Here is a 16957-nt window from a genome sequence, read left to right on the forward strand (position 1 = left end):
TTTAGGTATATGTTCTGTCCTTGTTCTCTGCATATGCAGGGAATTGGCCTCTGTAATAAGCAGATTCATAATAAAAGATAAGGAACTTGCTCTTGTTTGTTTGTTTGTTTGTTTGTTTGGAAGGGGAGGTCTGCCGATATTAGAGTGGGGAATGCGTCTCCCTTGCCCCATCCCCCGCCCCCGCCCTCAGTTTCCTCTGCTTGTTAATAAATTCTTGGTTAGAACTAATTTCAGATTGAGGGCCACTTATTTCTGCCCTTACGTCCTTTTAAGATTAACCGAGCTCTGGCAGTCTTGGCTGCCATTGGAAGCTCTACAACTGTAAGTGCAAATATCAAAGATAGCTGGTGTACATTAATGGTGACGTACCTTCATAAAACTTTTTTTTTTTTTCCTTTTTGTTCAAGGGTATATTTGCACCATGAACTTTAGCACCAATTTTTACATGCAGTATTTATCTGTTTATTTGGCTGGTCTGCCTATTCCTTATGACAGCTTTTGGATAAAATATTAACACTGCGTAATGATAAAGCTTTTAAAGTCATGGTGCAAGCACATGTGAGTGGGAAAGAAAGCCATCAGCAAAAGCATATCAGGACAATGATAAACACATTTTCTTCTGCCAAGGGTTTAAAGGAGAAAAACTAATTTACCTTTCACTGATATATTCTTCAACACACCCGTGAGGCAGAGTGCTGTACGTGGTACGTTGAACATTTAAAGGTACGTGAAACATATTTCACTATAAACAGTACATCTTTCTGATAGAAATTACCGCCATCGGTTTTGCGTGAGTGTAAAGCTTGAGTTTGAGATTTTCACATTAGATTTTTTTTATCGAAACTGCCAAGGCTGCTAGAAGTGAGGAATGTCTGTGTTGAGAAATGGATGAAGTTAAACTGAAGTCATTAATATTTGAGCTGCCAGGTGGATTCATTTGTTTTTGAGCAGAATCACAGCTACAGGCTGTTTCATTTTTTAATTTTCAATGTCCTTACTCCTGCTTTACTGTATTTTCCTCTTTCATATCTTATAAAAAGATTGTTAATTTTATATTGAAGTTGTGTATTTTTTGAGGACATTTTGTTTAAGTTTGCAAACCTTCGGGTAAAATGCATGTATCTATTAAACGTGACAGCTACCGAACGAGGGTCCCGATTCCCGTCCACAGGATGGGGTGTGCCAAGGTGCTGTCTTTCTTTGGGCAACTCAGCCGCAGGAAGCCCCTCGAGCCGGAGGGAGAAAAGTCCGACTTTCGCCGCTGCCTGGTCACGCTTGACCTGGTGGCGCTGGGGGTCGGCAGCACCCTGGGAGCTGGGGTGTACGTGCTCTCCGGGGAAGTGGCTCGCACGGTCGCCGGGCCCAGTATTATCGTCTGCTTCTTCATCGCCGCCGTCGCGTCTGTCTTCGCTGGACTGTGCTATGCTGAATTCGGCTCCCGGGTGCCCAAGACGGGCTCTGCCTACCTCTACAGCTACGTGACTGTAGGGGAGGTGTGGGCCTTTGTCACCGGATGGAACCTGCTTCTGTCCTATGTCATAGGCAAGACCTGCATTAAGTTTGATACCAGTAAACTGTGAAGAACACACTCCCAAAAAGGAACAAAGCCCCATTGTATTAAGCCTCTGGTTGGCTAAAAATGTCTAATGCAGTAATGTCTATAGCACCTGTTTTATACTATTAAACAAGACAACTTATTATAAAATTCTGATAATTTAAAATGAAATTAAAGTGACCTGATACATTCTGACTGATAATTAAAAACAATAATTCATTAAACATGACCTTTCCCTCGTACAGGTACGTCTAGCGTTGCTCGGGCGTGGAGCAGCACGTTTGATGACCTTCTTGGAAATGTCATTGGAAATTACTTCAGCAAACACGCTGCCATGAATTTGCCCGGGCTTGCTCCCTATCCAGACTTCTTCTCTGCGGGTCTCATTGTACTCCTTGCATGTATGGGGAATTTTCATTTTTATATGATTTATATGTCTGTTTACCCATTATTAAAATTTGACATACAAATACAGACGCTCCTCTACTTACGAACTTTACACTTACGAACTTTCAGGCATACGAACGAAGAGGACTGTAAGCAGTGCGTACTCCCAGCGTCCTAGTTCTCTGTACTTGCATATACCCTTAAAATGATGTTGAATAACGACTTCCAATCATTTCCAGCCGTTCTGAGCATATCTCGTTAGTATGTAGAGGAGCGTCTGTAATTTCATAATTCAGTATTTGTTTCAGTAACTGTAAACTCAAATAGAAGTGTCCTGATTGATTTTCCTTTACTGCAGGTCTGCTAGCATTTGGTGTTAAGGAATCTACAACTGTTAATAAGATCTTCACAGCTATTAACATAGTAGTTCTGGTCTTTGTTATCATCTCTGGCTTCATCAAAGGCAACTTAGCCAACTGGGATATCAGTGAGGAAACCATCCTAAACGCTACTATGGAAGCTCAGTATGTTAAGTAAAAATGGTCATGTGTTCATCTTGTGTTCTTAAGAATTGTGCTTTTCAGTAGGTCTTGATTCTCTGTTTTCTGTTTCACTTTGTTCTATGTAGAAACCTGTCCTCTACAGTGAATCTGACGAGTGAATATGGAGTTGGGGGATTCTTCCCCTATGGCTTTGAGGGGACATTGGCAGGAGCTGCCACTTGTTTTTATGCCTTTGTTGGCTTTGATTGCATTGCTACCACAGGTAACACTGGCATCTGCTCTATTATTTTCATAAATTTCCAATGTAATAATAAATAGGGTCAATATCATGAAGAGCTTTAGAAATTATCAAGCTTTCACCTTCCATCCATCCATACATCTATACATCTGCCCATCCATATCCCATAACCGCTTGCTAAGTATGGAGTAGCAGTAAGTCTGGAACCTAACCATGAAGCACAGGGCACACTTGAAATGATACCAGTCTATCATACACATTTTCACATTACAAACTACATTGAAGAGACAGAAATGCTTGTTTATTTGAAAGAGGAGCTCTGCCGATTTTGGGGTGGAGAATGATCTTTATTGATTTAAACTTATTTGTATAATGTACAGCAAAAAACTGATTTAACCAACATCTTATTTTGATGACTGAAATACAATACATATATTAGCATTAAAAAGGGAGAAGTAATTTTGGTTTATTCCAGACATTTGTGCAAAGGATTACATATATCAAGGGTATGTAGCCATCCATCCATTTTCCAACCCACTTATCCTACTGGGTCGCGGGGGGTCCGGAGCCTATCCCGGAAGCATTGGGCACGAGGCAGGGAAGAACCCTGGATGGGGGGCCAGCCCATCACAGGGCACACTCACACACCATTCACTCACACATACACACCTATGGGCAATTTAGCAACTCCAATCAGCCTCTTTGGACTGTGGGGGGAAACCGGAGTACCCAGAGGAAACCGGGTATGTAACCCTAGATGTAAATTGTTATAGTTCTACAGGTTCTGGGAAAATGAATAGTCAAACTGCAGCACAACACATAGTCAGCGATTCTAATTTATGTTTTATACTGTATCCATTCTTAGCTTTGAACTAGAAGTTCAAAACCAGTCATCCCAAAATAGAAAATGTCATTTTGGCTGGGTTACATAAAACAAAAATCTTGAGTTGAATTTGGCAAACAGTGGGAGAGGGGATCCAGAGGTGCCACCTTTGGCTGCCAAAGAGGACAAACCGTTTCATGCTGGATGCTAAGTACAGTGGGACTTGGCATCTGCTGGCCACATTTCCAGTAGATCAGACATCTTTCGGATTACATTATTCATGTTTAGTCATGACAGAAATATCAAGTAAAAACATTGCCATTTAAAGTTTACTGGTCCTTAACTGTGCGTGGCTGCTTTGCATCACATTATTTGAATTATTTCAAAAAAGAATTATTTGCATAGCAGATTTTAGTTACTGGCATATTTAGTTAGAGTAGGTACCCATAAAATCCCCTGCCTAAAATAGAAACAGGTACTGTTAGGAGAATGCTGAAGGGTATTCCCAACTCTCCTCTCAGGTGAGGAAGTAAAGAACCCCCAGAAGTCCATCCCGGTGGGGATAGTCACCTCGCTGCTGATCTGCTTCCTGGCTTACTTTGGGGTGTCAGCGTCCCTCACCTTGATGCAGCCTTACTACAAGCTCAGCGTTCACAGTCCCCTGCCCGTCGCCTTTACGTACATCGGCTGGGGACCCGCAAAGTATGCGGTAGCCGTGGGCTCCCTGTGTGCCCTCTCCACCAGGTAAAAGATGGCCGACGAAAGGTCAGGTTTTACCATATTGATGAAGGAGAGTAACATTGCATTTTGGGTCGCCAGCCTCCTCGGATCTATGTTCCCCATGCCGCGAGTCCTGTTTGCTATGGCAAGAGATGGACTCCTGTTTAAATCACTGAGCAACGTCAGCTCCCGCCAGAGTCCTGTTATAGCCACGCTTGCATCTGGCGTCGTGGCAGGTAAGTTAGCAGACTTCAACTTTGGGAACGTTTTCTATTTACTTACCCTGAGGAATTAAGGACAATGAAAATGCATCTGAAACCATTATGAAGATTTCAAATATTAACTGCAATCAACTTTTCGATTAATCTCCGAAGACCTATAACAAAATGATTATTGAAGCCATAGTGAAAAAGTCTCGAAATAGCAATGTAATATTGACACATTAATAATTACACCACAAATGCACAAGTACTACAAAATTAAAGCAAATGCTCTGCCATGTTTTTCAGCAATCATGGCCTTATTGTTTGACCTAAAAGCACTAGTTGACATGATGTCAATTGGGACTCTATTTGCTTACACGCTTGTGGCAATTTGTATTCTCATTCTTCGGTAAGTACTGGACAGGATTGTCTGTCCCTGTTAACAGTTTTCTATGTTAGGCCTTGTCCACATGTACATGAGAATTTTTAAAAATCGGTGTTTTTCATCCTCCATTACTAAAAAGAATCCCAAACACTGTTTTTTTTTTAAATCTCCATCCACATGAAAATGCTAAAAACACAGTTAGGAGCAAACTCACCTGAGGTAAACAGAACGGTGCACACTCTGACGTTACAAGCCAAAAACACAAAAAAGTCAATGCTGAAAATGGAGTTTCTAAAAAATCTTCACCCTGGACAAAGTTTTGGAAAAGCTCAGATTTCAGTGACGTAAAACACAGCTTGCAAGTGGACAAAAGGCAAAAACACATAGAAAAACCTGCGTTTTAAAAAATACCCATGTATTTGTGGTCAAGGCCTTAGTGCCATGAACCCATATTTGTGTCTGCACATGCTGCTCTTCAGCTGCATGTTGTGCATTTGTTCTGTTCTTTTAGGTATCAGCCGGACCAATCTGAATACTCTAAGGATACAGATAAATGGGAATCAAGCTCCAAGTTTACATTTTTAAACCCACCACCATTGCCAACTGCAAAAACCTCCTTAACTGTATCAAGCTGTATGGTCTCAATTGGTAAGTAGAAGAACCTTGATTCATAAAAGTACCTGTGAACTATTGACATCAGGAAAGAGATTGAGAACTAATTTGGCAATATTATGTTGTGCAATCAGTCATTACGCTTACAGTACGTTTTTTCAGTGCCAAATTAATACAAATGGGATTTTATGCTTATGCTAGTATTTCTGAGGATATTAATGTGATATATATATTTGCTTTTCCAGTTGCCCTTGTAATTTCCATCAGTGTTATATTAACCAAAGCAATCGACTCCTTGTTGAACAAAGAGATTTGGAGTATAGTGCTTGTTGCATTAATCATACTAATCCTGCTGCTTGCTGTTATCCTTATCTGGAGACAACCACAAAGTCCGACCAAGGCCGCATTTATGGTAAGGAACAGCTAGCTAGTGGATTGGTTCATAATCCTTTGCTTCGCACTTTTGTGATACAAATAAAGGTGCTCGATACGTACTTTTCAGGTATGGAATGTCTTTGTTTGTAGGTCCCATTTTTACCGGTCCTTCCTGTGTTGAGCGTCTTCGTCAATATTTACCTTATGGTGCAGCTGGGAGGTGATACCTGGATCCGCTATGCTATCTGGATGGCAGTAGGTAAGACACCGAAACTGAGTGCGTGTTTCACGGCCTGGATTAAACAGCTGGGATGGTAATGGCTGAAGTGCATCTGTGTTGCTTTCCTGTAGGGCTCATCATCTACTTTGGTTACGGGGTCCGTCACAGCGTACAAAAGCAGCGGCTGCTGAAAGCACAGAACCAGGCCGCTGTTCAGGTCCACGCTCAGACAAAACTATAGCCGGGGGAAGTCGGGGGGGAAAGGGCCAAAGTACGGTTTCCCATTCTGTACTTCGTGGTAGCAGGTTATATAATAACCTGGATGCATTCTTCTGGAGCTTTTTTGTATTTGGCATATATTAATGAATATGTTTTATTGTTAAATGTTTTTGGAATGTAAAACATGTGAGGTGTGCATGTGAAAAATGTTAATCACTTTACACACCTCAAAAATTGCAGCGGTTTAACAAAACATCATTTAAAGCATTTAAAGGATCGTACAGCTATGCTTTATGGAGACGTAGGTGTGAAAGAATTTCCATTTATTTTTATTTCTTTTTTTACATACTTGTCATTATAACTTATTGCAATATGCTATAAAACTTTTTAGACTTTGGAACACGTACTATACAGAAAAACTTATTCTGCAGTACAATGCATTGTTTCCAGTGAATTCAGTTTTTGCTGTAATCCATGGACAATGTGACATCACTTGTGGGAAAAATGTACTGAAGTACATTTCAGGAAAGTGCACGTGTTCAAAAAAAAGTGTTTTTTTAATGTACACATTTTATTTACACTACAGTGTGTACTAAATACACTATTTTGGAACAACTTATTTGAATGTAGGTATATTTAAGTTGTACTTTATTTAAATTTTAATATAAATGAAATATATTAAATGCTATTTTACTATGCTATTTTGGGACACTTGCATTAAAATACAATTAAGTATGTTCTTCAGGATAAATGTAGTAGTAGTACACTTTCGAAATGATTTTTTTTAATGTGTTAAAGGTATATATATTTAACTACAACTTGTGTCTATATTACATTTAAAGGTCACTGAAAGACATCTAAAAATGCACTCATGTATGGAAGATTGAAATATATGTTATTGATCTTACAAAGTGTATTTCTAAGAAATGTTTTCCAAACATACTTTTTAAGTGTTTGTTAGTGTACTGAAGTACTGTTAGAAAGACATAAATGGTATGTTAATATATAATCACACTTAATGCTCAATCCCATGGTGTTTCGTTGTTAAAATTAGGAAAAATATAACTAAATACACTGTTGCCTGAAGACCTTTTCAATCTGCTTTTCTTCAAATAAAACGCACTACAAATGCACTCAGTTGTTGAGTTTGATTGTATGACACTGGATTCAAATTTGCCCCAGTCACCCACACGACCAATCAAATGACTAATAGCTTCTACTGAGCCACTCAATACAGAAACCAAAGGGGTAAAAAAACAGTTTGGTCCCATCTCCACATTCTGCAGACCTTTCCTGGCAGAACTTCATTGCTTTTTTTAACAGGACAACAGACTGCACCTGAAATCAGTGTCTGAATGGTAAAAAGGAGAAAGAAAAAAATAATCTCTTGCCAAACTGATGCTTGAGGAATGGTAAAGTTCTGTTTTATGTGGCTGACTAACAGTCACTAATGGAGTCATTACTTAGCGTAAACGTGTAGTGAACGTAAGTGTATACATGTGAAAAATACACAAACTTAAATTGAATAATAGAAGTTAACCTTTATTTTATAATAAAAATAAATGTAATTAAAAAGTAATTAATAAACTGAGGGCACTTACACCATGGACAAAAAACAATAAAATGTTGGACGATGTCTTATTCACTTATTAAATTCTGTGATTCATGATGCAATTTTTTCAGGTACCTGAAAAGGGACATTTGCATGGTATTTAATGAACAATTCCAAAATTTTTATCATAAGATGATGAAGTTTCTCTTTGCAAGCTCATCTTGTCAGGAACAACTGCAATGCACTCTTTTACAGATCTGATGAAGATGCTGAAGTTAAAGAGAAAATAGATGTTATAACATTTTAAAAGTAGGTTGCAGTCATTTGTGTTCTCCAAAAAATAAACAAATTGAACAAAAAACAAAAAAACCTTCCATTTTAAACTCCAGCCCATGTTGTACAGTCCTAGAGTCGGGAGTGGTGATCGCCAAAACGATGCTTCATGAACCATTTGCTATGTTTTCTGACCCCACTAGATGGTGCTCTTGGTTTACTTTGGGCCATGCTTTAAGTTAAATAGTGGGGCCAGGAAGTAAAGCAAATGGTTCATGAAGCATGGTGTTGCCCATCACTATTCCCCACTCTAGGGCTATTATATTTTTATTACACTTTTATTACACTTTATTACACTTCTAGGCACACCATTAATATACTTCTGCTTTTTCCACAAGGGATGTTATGTGTAATCAGCACCATTGGTCATATCACAGTGAAGGAATGGCATCTGTGTTAGGCCCCCAGGCACACTGACGAGGTCACAGGTCCCTATTGAGGGGGCAAGGTAAAATTTGTCAACTGGGGAGGATTGTATTAAATAACATTAGTTGAGGCCCCTGTTTAGCAGAGACCCCTGAGTGTCAGCCCATGTATTAAAGCTCCCCTGATTAGGTCTATACACCTCATACAAAAGCCCATTACACTCTGTAACTGATAACTCATTTGCTAACATGGGAAATTTTTGCATATATCATTATGCATTTAAAATCCCTGTCCAAACTCAAGGACACACGCTGGCTGTTAACTGACAGATTTCACAAACAAAGATTTCATAAACACACATATACATTATGGCTGTAAAATGCCTTCTTTTAATACTGCTCACTCATGCATTCGTGTAAAGAATGCAAAAATGTGTATGTATGGCATGTGTAGATCTGACATCGACAAAGTTTTTAACATACAGTTGCAGAAAATGACTAAAATGCAATAAAAATATTTTGAGATTTTAGAAAATCCAGCCTTTAGAGAAGTATTTGGGTGTATTTAATATTGCCTTCAATGTAGAAATAAAGGTTTGAAATTTAATGACAACCCAATAAATGATGAATTTGGCAGTGTATGGCTGTACTGAGTATACTCCTGCAAACCATTCCTGCTATACAAACATCCTGTGCTATTTCAGGGGCGGTGCAAGCCGCCTCCTGTGATTGGCAGGGTTACCCTTGAATGGGGCTATTGAATGTACCACATGGAATTTGGGGTGTTAGTGTCATTCTCTTGTGCGCAAGGAATTTGTGAGAAGGCAGTAAACAGCTGACCGTTTGCTTTGCATTCCCTCCTCCCCCAGTGCAAAGCTCTTGTATTTCTTCTAATGCTGTGAGAAATTGGGACACTGTTTTGGAGGACCAAGGGTTACGGCTTATACTGCTGGATTTAATCTGTCAACTATGACGCTGAAGCTGGTTCTGAGTGCTTTTATCATCACTGCTTTACTTCTCGAACTTGGTAAGTGTCTTTTTTGGGCTTTTTGTCATTGGATTTGCCCTCATAATCGCAGGACTCATTGAGAACCATACAGGAAGCCACTGTCTATAATGTATTAATCTGAGATCACATTGATGTCCTGTCAGCTCTTATATTGTCTATCTTTCTTTGCGTTCATCATTTAGCAATTGAATATCTATCTTAACATACAATTTAGTGCCTAGATATGTTCTTTAAATATATTTAACCTTGTCTGGTGCAACATTAGAGAGTACAGTATGCACTACACTCCGTAGAGATGCTAGAACCCATGGATGTATAGCACAGCCTGGCTCTGCTGGTGTCTTCTGTGTATAGGGCAGTGCCAGAAAAAGGAAGACAGTAGCCCCAAGAAGCTAGCAGTGCAGAAGTCCAAGGGGAAGGCAAAAGGCCGAGTTAGTGCTGGGGGGGAACACAAGGCCTCCGCATCCACGGCGGAAGCGAAGCCAGAGCCAGCCCAGGTGCAGACCTTCATCACACAGGTCCTGGAGAAGGGCAAGTTCCAGAGAGTAGGGGACATGCTAACGGTTCCAGCTGGACACGTCCTGGAGCTGAGATGTAAGGGAAAGCCAGTGCAGTGGGGTGTCCCTCAGTACGTGGAGGAGGAGAACGATGGCCGACTCAGGTAACATCCTGCACAGATTGCTGGCTTTTTCTCATCATTGTCATACATAGTCTTCAATAAATAAGCAATGAATGACGACCATATTTGGCGCTATGATGTAACGGGTGGCACTGCTGCCTCACACCTTTGGAACCGGGGTTTCAGTCTCCACTGTTGTTCTATGTGTGTGGAGTTTGCATGTTCTCCCTTGGATGTTGTGGGGTTTCCTCTGGGTACTCTGCTTCCCCCCCCACACACACACACAGTCCAGAAACATACTGAGGTTAATTGGAGTTACCAAATTCTGGGTTGTTCCCTGCCCATAAGCTCCTGAGTCCAAACTCCAGTTGTCCATCAATGACCCAAGAATCAAGGAAGAGAGAGCTCTTCCAAAAATGTGCTCTCTTTGGCAGGATCACCCACCACGAGCGGCACGGGACCCTGATGTTAGCCAACAGCACAGGGGCGGACACTGGGGAGTACACATGTTATCCTATGTACTGCGAGGACAAGGACTGCAGAAAGGAATATGACAAAGCAGTCCGGGTCTTCATCTTCTTTTCTGGTAAGAAGAATGAGGAGGTCTAACACTAGTAATAGTGTGAAACAACTGCTTAAAGGATTATGTGGTATGTAGGATTATGTAGATTATCTAGAATTGCTTAAAGGATTATGTCGATTATGTATTAATGACCTTTACATTAATACCGATGGTCATTACCCTCTAATCAAGGTGAAAGACTCAACGCTAACACCTGCAGCACGTCAGTAACACTTCACTTGATGGGGCACAAATAATATAGAACTATGCTATTATGTGATAATTAACCACAAACTAAGTCTTAGTTAAATACTGATCCCATGTCAATTCATAATTAATGATTAGTGATGCATGTTTTATCTCAAGTAATTACTAAATTTGTTACTATATCTGTTAATTCTGTAAACCTTTGTGAACCACTGAAGGAACAAGTCATGAATAACAAGTGAAATATTCATTAATATTCTCATTAATGAATCGTGACACATCTTTTATCTCAAGTAGCAGCTATATTTTTTCATGATTTGTACTTCAATAGTAATGGAGTTATTAATTAGTATTTGTGCCAATTGTCAAGTAAGTTGTTACCCTGCATTCGATAAAATGTGTTTTTTTTGCTCCGACTAATGTCGGCTCCTATGTTACAAGTATAGTGTTGGTCATATAAAGGATATGTGAAGCATTCGATTTACCTCATCATGTGTTATGAGGGACACCTGCTTTTAATTACATCTATAACCATTTCCTTTTTGACGAGTTTCCATGTTGTGTGCATATTAATCCCAGATATTCCATTTCTGAACTCCAGACCTCCGTGAGCTGTTTGTCCCCTCGGCCCACTACTACGAGGTCATCCAGCTCCGCTCAAATCGTGCCACTACACTCCCATGTCAGGTGACATCACCGCTGGCCCAGGTGACGTTACACCGTGAGTTTCCCCCAGAGGAGGTGAAGGTCGACGGTACGGAAATCTCCTTCGATGTGAAGAAGGGCTTCACCATCTACCGGCCTCGGCCTCACCACGCAGGCTCCCTCTTCTGCATCGCCAGCCTCAGAGGCTTGAGGCAAAGTTCCACCAAATATATGCTCATCTATGTCAACTGTGAGTCCCACCCCCCCATGTTTCTGGTCTGATCAATAACACCTGAGAAAATGATGTCACCAGGATGACATGGTTGAATTCTTTACTGCAAATTTTTCTTGCAGGTGGATGTTAAATTCATGACTTTGGCATTTTTGTCCTTGCTAGATCCTGTTTCCCCTCCATCTCCAGTAATCAAAGCTTCGTCCACCTCTGTCCATATCGGAGAGAACCTACAGGTCTCCTGTTCCGTGGTGGGGGAAGCAGATGTGGTGATTGATTTCACTTGGGAATTTCCTGGGCAACAGGTGCTTAACCTACAAAATGTGCACACTTTGTTTAGCTGTAAATCCTTTGGCACTTAGAAAGTGAACTTGATGCAGTATTTTTAACTCTTTGCTCTCCCTGTGGTTGTGTTGTTTTGGCCGGGCTCAGATCGGCAGGCCCCTCTACACAGAGGACGGCGTCCATCCCATGCGATCTGGGGGTCAACTCCGCCAGCAGTCTGAGTCCGTGCTCCTGGTGGACGAGGTGAGGGACGTAGACCAGGGCAAGTACAGCTGCACTGCTCAGAACTTGGAGGGCTCCCGCACTGTCTCCACCATGGTCAAGGTGCTTCCAGCCCGTGGTTCTGCCAAGCTAAAGAAGCTGTGAAGCTGTGAAGCTGTGAGCCCCAGCTGCTGGAACTTCGCATTTTTCATCTTTCCACGCATTCAGTGCTTAGCCTGGACATGGAGTTTAGACCTGGCTGTTTGCATCTTTTTTCCTTTATTTAATGGAATGCATTCATGTAGTTTAACTTTTTGTTGTTGTTGCTGTTGTTGCGGATGAAGCTTTTGTGTAAAGCTTTTCTGTTGTGGATGATCATTTTGTTCTCTTTGAAAACTGAAATTCCAAATGAATCAAGTATATTGATCACACACTATTTCATAGGAAAATGTACATTTCTAAGTAAAAGGTGGAAAGAGATAAAAATAATTAATTAATACAATCGGTTGGACCTACTTTTCTCAGAGGAACAGTTTTAATGAATTTTGGTATATTTAAATGTGCAGATTGAGACAAAACTGAAATACCAGCCTTGTCTAATGAGATCAATAGATGCCTGACTATGCCTATACAGTCATCTGGACTACATGACCACACAACAGGCCACTGACGTCGCCCTAACAGGGTCTGTAACACAAAGCAGGATTTCTTGCTGAGCCGGATAACATGTCAGATTTAAGGTAGTCTGGGCTAAACATACGTGAATGAAGATAAAGTCCATTTCAACTGGGGGCCCTTAAATCTGACAAGTTATCCAGCTAAGCAATAAATCCTGCTTTATGACGCAGGTCCAGGGTACTTATCAAATACTATATGTCATGTTTTGACCTGGCCACAAGAGGGAGTAAGAGGACAGCTAAAAACTGGCCCCAGTCAGCCAGCTTATGGGTTGATTTTCTAACTACTAGTGAGTGACTGTACCTGTATCTAGTTAGGTTGTCTATTGAAGTTACTCTCTGCTCAGTCCATTTTGGTCAATCTTGGGCCTTGGGTAATGGGTGTTGGTGTGGTTTTGCTATTAGCCAGTGATTCGTTTTTATTTTTATTTTTTTGAGTTCCACTTATGGTTCCAGTTTACTCTTCCTTTCCTGGAAGTTGTTGCCCCTAGTCATAAATCCCTTGTGTAGACCACTTGGAGGACTATAGTAAGTTGAAAGCTTAATTTCATCACTTGCTCTTTATGCATGTTTGAGCGTGGGCTAGTACTCTGCTACTCGACTCAGGGCAAACACATGGAGAGACCTTTCTGGGGCCTTTGTGGCCATTCCAGAGTATGCAGCTGTACAAACAACAAAATGCAAGTAGCTTCTGTTCAGTTTTTCTCTTGAGTTTTTGTATCTGTAATTTTTATGTACCTTAGTGCTGTATGCAAACGGGACCAATAAAGTATCATTTTACTTTACCTTTGTAGACAACCCAAAGCTAAATAGAAAACAACATTTTCAGAGTAATTAGCTGAGGGAAAAGTTATCACTGCATTAGGAAAATGCAAATGCAGAGCACAGCTCCACAGCAAACAGGACAGGCTGTGTGTGCATGTAAAAACAGGCAAGTACTAGTTTTTATATTTAATATAAAGAATATGTGTGATGCGGATAATATTTTGAGTTACAGCATAACATTCAGTACCACAGTTGGGCCAGGGGGCAGCTTTTACCCCGGAATCCTCCTTGTGCAGTTGGGTCTCTGACTCTCCGCAGGCCAGCGCCAGGTAGGGACAATGGCTTCCCTCACTTCTGCTGCTTTAACCCTCAACACGGGAGCCCCCAGGGATGCGTGTTGAGCCCGGTCCGATTCCCCCCGCATAGCCAACATCGAGCGGCCCCTGCCAACACCAGAATATTCATCCCATTTTCCCACAACATCACGGTTGTGACTGATCTCCACTGATGACGACGCAACCTATAGAGAGGAGGTCAGCACCCTGACACAACTGCGCGAAGATAACTTCTCACTCAGCGTCAATAAGACTGAGGAGCTGGTCGTGGACCAGAAGTGGAAAACAAATCACATCCATCATCATATGCAGCACTGTCTTGGAGGTGGTCAGCACCTTTAAATTCCTTGGTGTCCATATCTCCATAGACACGTCATGGTCTTTTTACACTGCACAACCCTCAATCGCAAAGCCCTGCGTAGTGCAGTGTGGACAACCCAGGCACTACTGGCAGTGAGGTCCCCTCCCTCTGGGACATATACACCCAGAGAAGCCCAGGTAAGGAAAGCAGATAACACTGGTCCCTGCCATCGATGTCACTAGCTGTTTGAACTTCTAACATCTGATAGCTGGTACCAGAACATTAGATCCCATACAAGCAGACTATGTGATGGTTTTCTTCACCAAACCATAAGATTGTTGAACAGTTATCATGCCTAAAGCCCCCCTTCTACAATATCCATTTATTTCTCACACTTACTAGTCCAATGTCCCTATTTATATTTGTGCTTGTTTACGACATTGCAGCATTAATATGTATTACTGAGTACTGTGTACTCTGATAGCGCACTGCGGCTCAGAACATAACAATTCCATTCCATTCACTTTTTTATAAAATGTAAATCATGAGGTGACAATAAATCTGGATCTGAATCATTTATATGTATATATCCTTTTGGTTTAAATGTATCTCAGTTTATACAATAAAAGCCTTAAATGAAATTCTCCTTCAGCGGATATGAAAAGAGCTGCTGGATTAATTTAGCAATTTTGTGAAACTACTGCTTTGATTAAAAGCACCGGTGCAGACATTTATTTAAATCAGCCCTGAAGTGTTTTACATTCCATTCATTTGCTACCGAGACAAAATATATTTTTAAAACCAAGTTCAAAAAAGTTCTCTGTCTATGGAGTCTAGCTGAATACCATATATGTCTTTTTTAATGGTTTATGTATTTCGAAGATGAATACTCAATGGAAAAAATGGGAAAATTTATGAAAGCCAAAAACAAAAAAACTTGTTTTTTTTCCCCTCATGTACCCTGTTAAGTCTCTTAATATTAAGCTTTCACATGAATATTGTGTATGGCACAGTGGCACAGTTGCCATATACCTCCGGGTGGTGTTCAACAAAACAGGATTTCTCAGTTAGCTGGGTTAACTTAAGACAGAAGTCAAGATTGTCCAATAAGAACAATACCTAAACTCTTATTGGAAAAGCATGCCTTCTAGCTTAAGTAGGCCCAGCTAACGGAGAAATCTTTGTGGGACACCACCCCCCTCCAGGTTTGAAGGTTTGGGTCCTGGGTGTAGAGATGGCAACACACAGTTTTGGTGACTAATGCCCTCCTGTGGCCAAAGTCATGCACTGAATGAATGGCAGTGCCAAGGCCTTGCGGGCCAAATTCTTTCAAACAGCAGTATTGTATTGTAAACAAACTTATCATAAAGTCATATGAAGAACAATGCCAATGATTTTCATTACAACTGTTATATGTTTATAATATATTAATGATGTACTTTTATGACTTGGTTTTTAAGGTCAATATGGCATGAATACGTATTAAAGAATTAAAACCCTGCCTTCATCTATAAGCTGCATCTTGTCAAACATCTATAAGATTCTGATATACGACATATAATGCCAGGTTTAAACAGCGAGGTAAAGTCAGGTTCTGTTTAGTTAGATGGTGTGGTATTATGTTCATTCACCTTACTTCTGTTTAAAGATCGAGTTGAAGCCAATAGAGGATCACAGCCGCCTATCATGGTCTGAACTGTACTTTGTACTTTGGCCAAAAGCAAATAAACATACTGCGTGTAACTAATGTCCTTGCACACTGGTTACGGTGTTGCATTAATCATCAATTACTCAACTTCTTATTTTAAATGCCACATCTTCTCAAAAGCAACTTCTCAACAGGATAATTAGCTGCTGCACACACAGGATCCTAAAGGGATCATCTGAAAGGTTGTAGCTCATGTAAATTCTATTACAGTCACAGATATTATGGTACTAAAGAAAGAGCATTTTTAAATCAATGATACCTGTATATGTAGCGTAAGTATATGTACGTGTGTCTTGTTTTTCATGTTTATGTTATTCGTAATGTAATGCGTTATGTGAATAGGTCTGCACCAGACCTTCAGTTCACCTATAGGCCAGGATGGGCAGTCTATGTGGTGAGTGTACTGGTGCAGAATGGCTGCAGGCAGGTGCCACACGGTGGTGGTGGCTGAAGTGGTTCCCAATTGCTCCTGTAAAGCGCTATGTTCACGTAACATTCATTTATTCACCTTAAAGAAGCTGCTGTTTTTTTCACCATAACTACTTCAAGTTAACTGAGAGTGTATGTATATAAATAAATATATATACAAGCAATAATCCATAGTGGTTCACTCTAGCACAGAAGTTGGGCAGGAGGCCAACATGTGTCTCTTAGCAGTGACATTTAAATACTCAAACTTATCAGTCATCAGTTTACCTTTGGTAATGCCAAGCAGCCCGTCTGAAAGCCAAAGCTGACATTTCCTGCAAGAACAGCAATAGCAGAAGAGAAATCCTTCGATCTGTAGGCCGGCATGCAGTTGTTTGTCTGCTTCTTGCTCTGACCAGAAAATTGGGCCATGTTGCCATGTGATTATTGATTTTGTTGCACCTTCCCCCAATTTTTGCTGTGAATGCCTAGCAGAATCTAAATAGCATTATG

General features: G+C 40.6%; 2 protein-coding genes across 2 annotated transcripts; both read left to right on the forward strand.

Moving 5' to 3' along the window:
• The first annotated feature begins 307 nt into the window (after window positions 1-307).
• Window positions 308-7373, forward strand: LOC111847920 (cationic amino acid transporter 2). The gene is made up of 12 exons (XM_023819528.2): window positions 308-723; window positions 1172-1542; window positions 1801-1956; window positions 2301-2466; window positions 2571-2707; window positions 4028-4250; window positions 4326-4462; window positions 4736-4838; window positions 5326-5462; window positions 5672-5838; window positions 5952-6060; window positions 6153-7373. Exons 2-12 carry the CDS (start codon window positions 1173-1175, stop codon window positions 6260-6262), a joined length of 1815 nt encoding a protein of 604 aa, XP_023675296.1. The 5' UTR covers window positions 308-723; window position 1172; the 3' UTR covers window positions 6263-7373.
• A 1964-nt stretch (window positions 7374-9337) lies between these two features.
• LOC111847923 (platelet-derived growth factor receptor-like protein) lies at window positions 9338-13683 on the forward strand. Its single transcript, XM_023819535.2, has 6 exons — window positions 9338-9517; window positions 9854-10160; window positions 10553-10704; window positions 11489-11782; window positions 11930-12069; window positions 12197-13683. Exons 1-6 carry the CDS (start codon window positions 9460-9462, stop codon window positions 12413-12415), a joined length of 1170 nt encoding a protein of 389 aa, XP_023675303.1. The 5' UTR covers window positions 9338-9459; the 3' UTR covers window positions 12416-13683.
• Window positions 13684-16957: the final 3274 nt, after the last annotated feature.

Source organism: Paramormyrops kingsleyae, chromosome 10 (genome assembly GCF_048594095.1).
Source record: "Paramormyrops kingsleyae isolate MSU_618 chromosome 10, PKINGS_0.4, whole genome shotgun sequence".
Taxonomy (NCBI): Eukaryota; Metazoa; Chordata; class Actinopteri; order Osteoglossiformes; family Mormyridae; genus Paramormyrops; species Paramormyrops kingsleyae.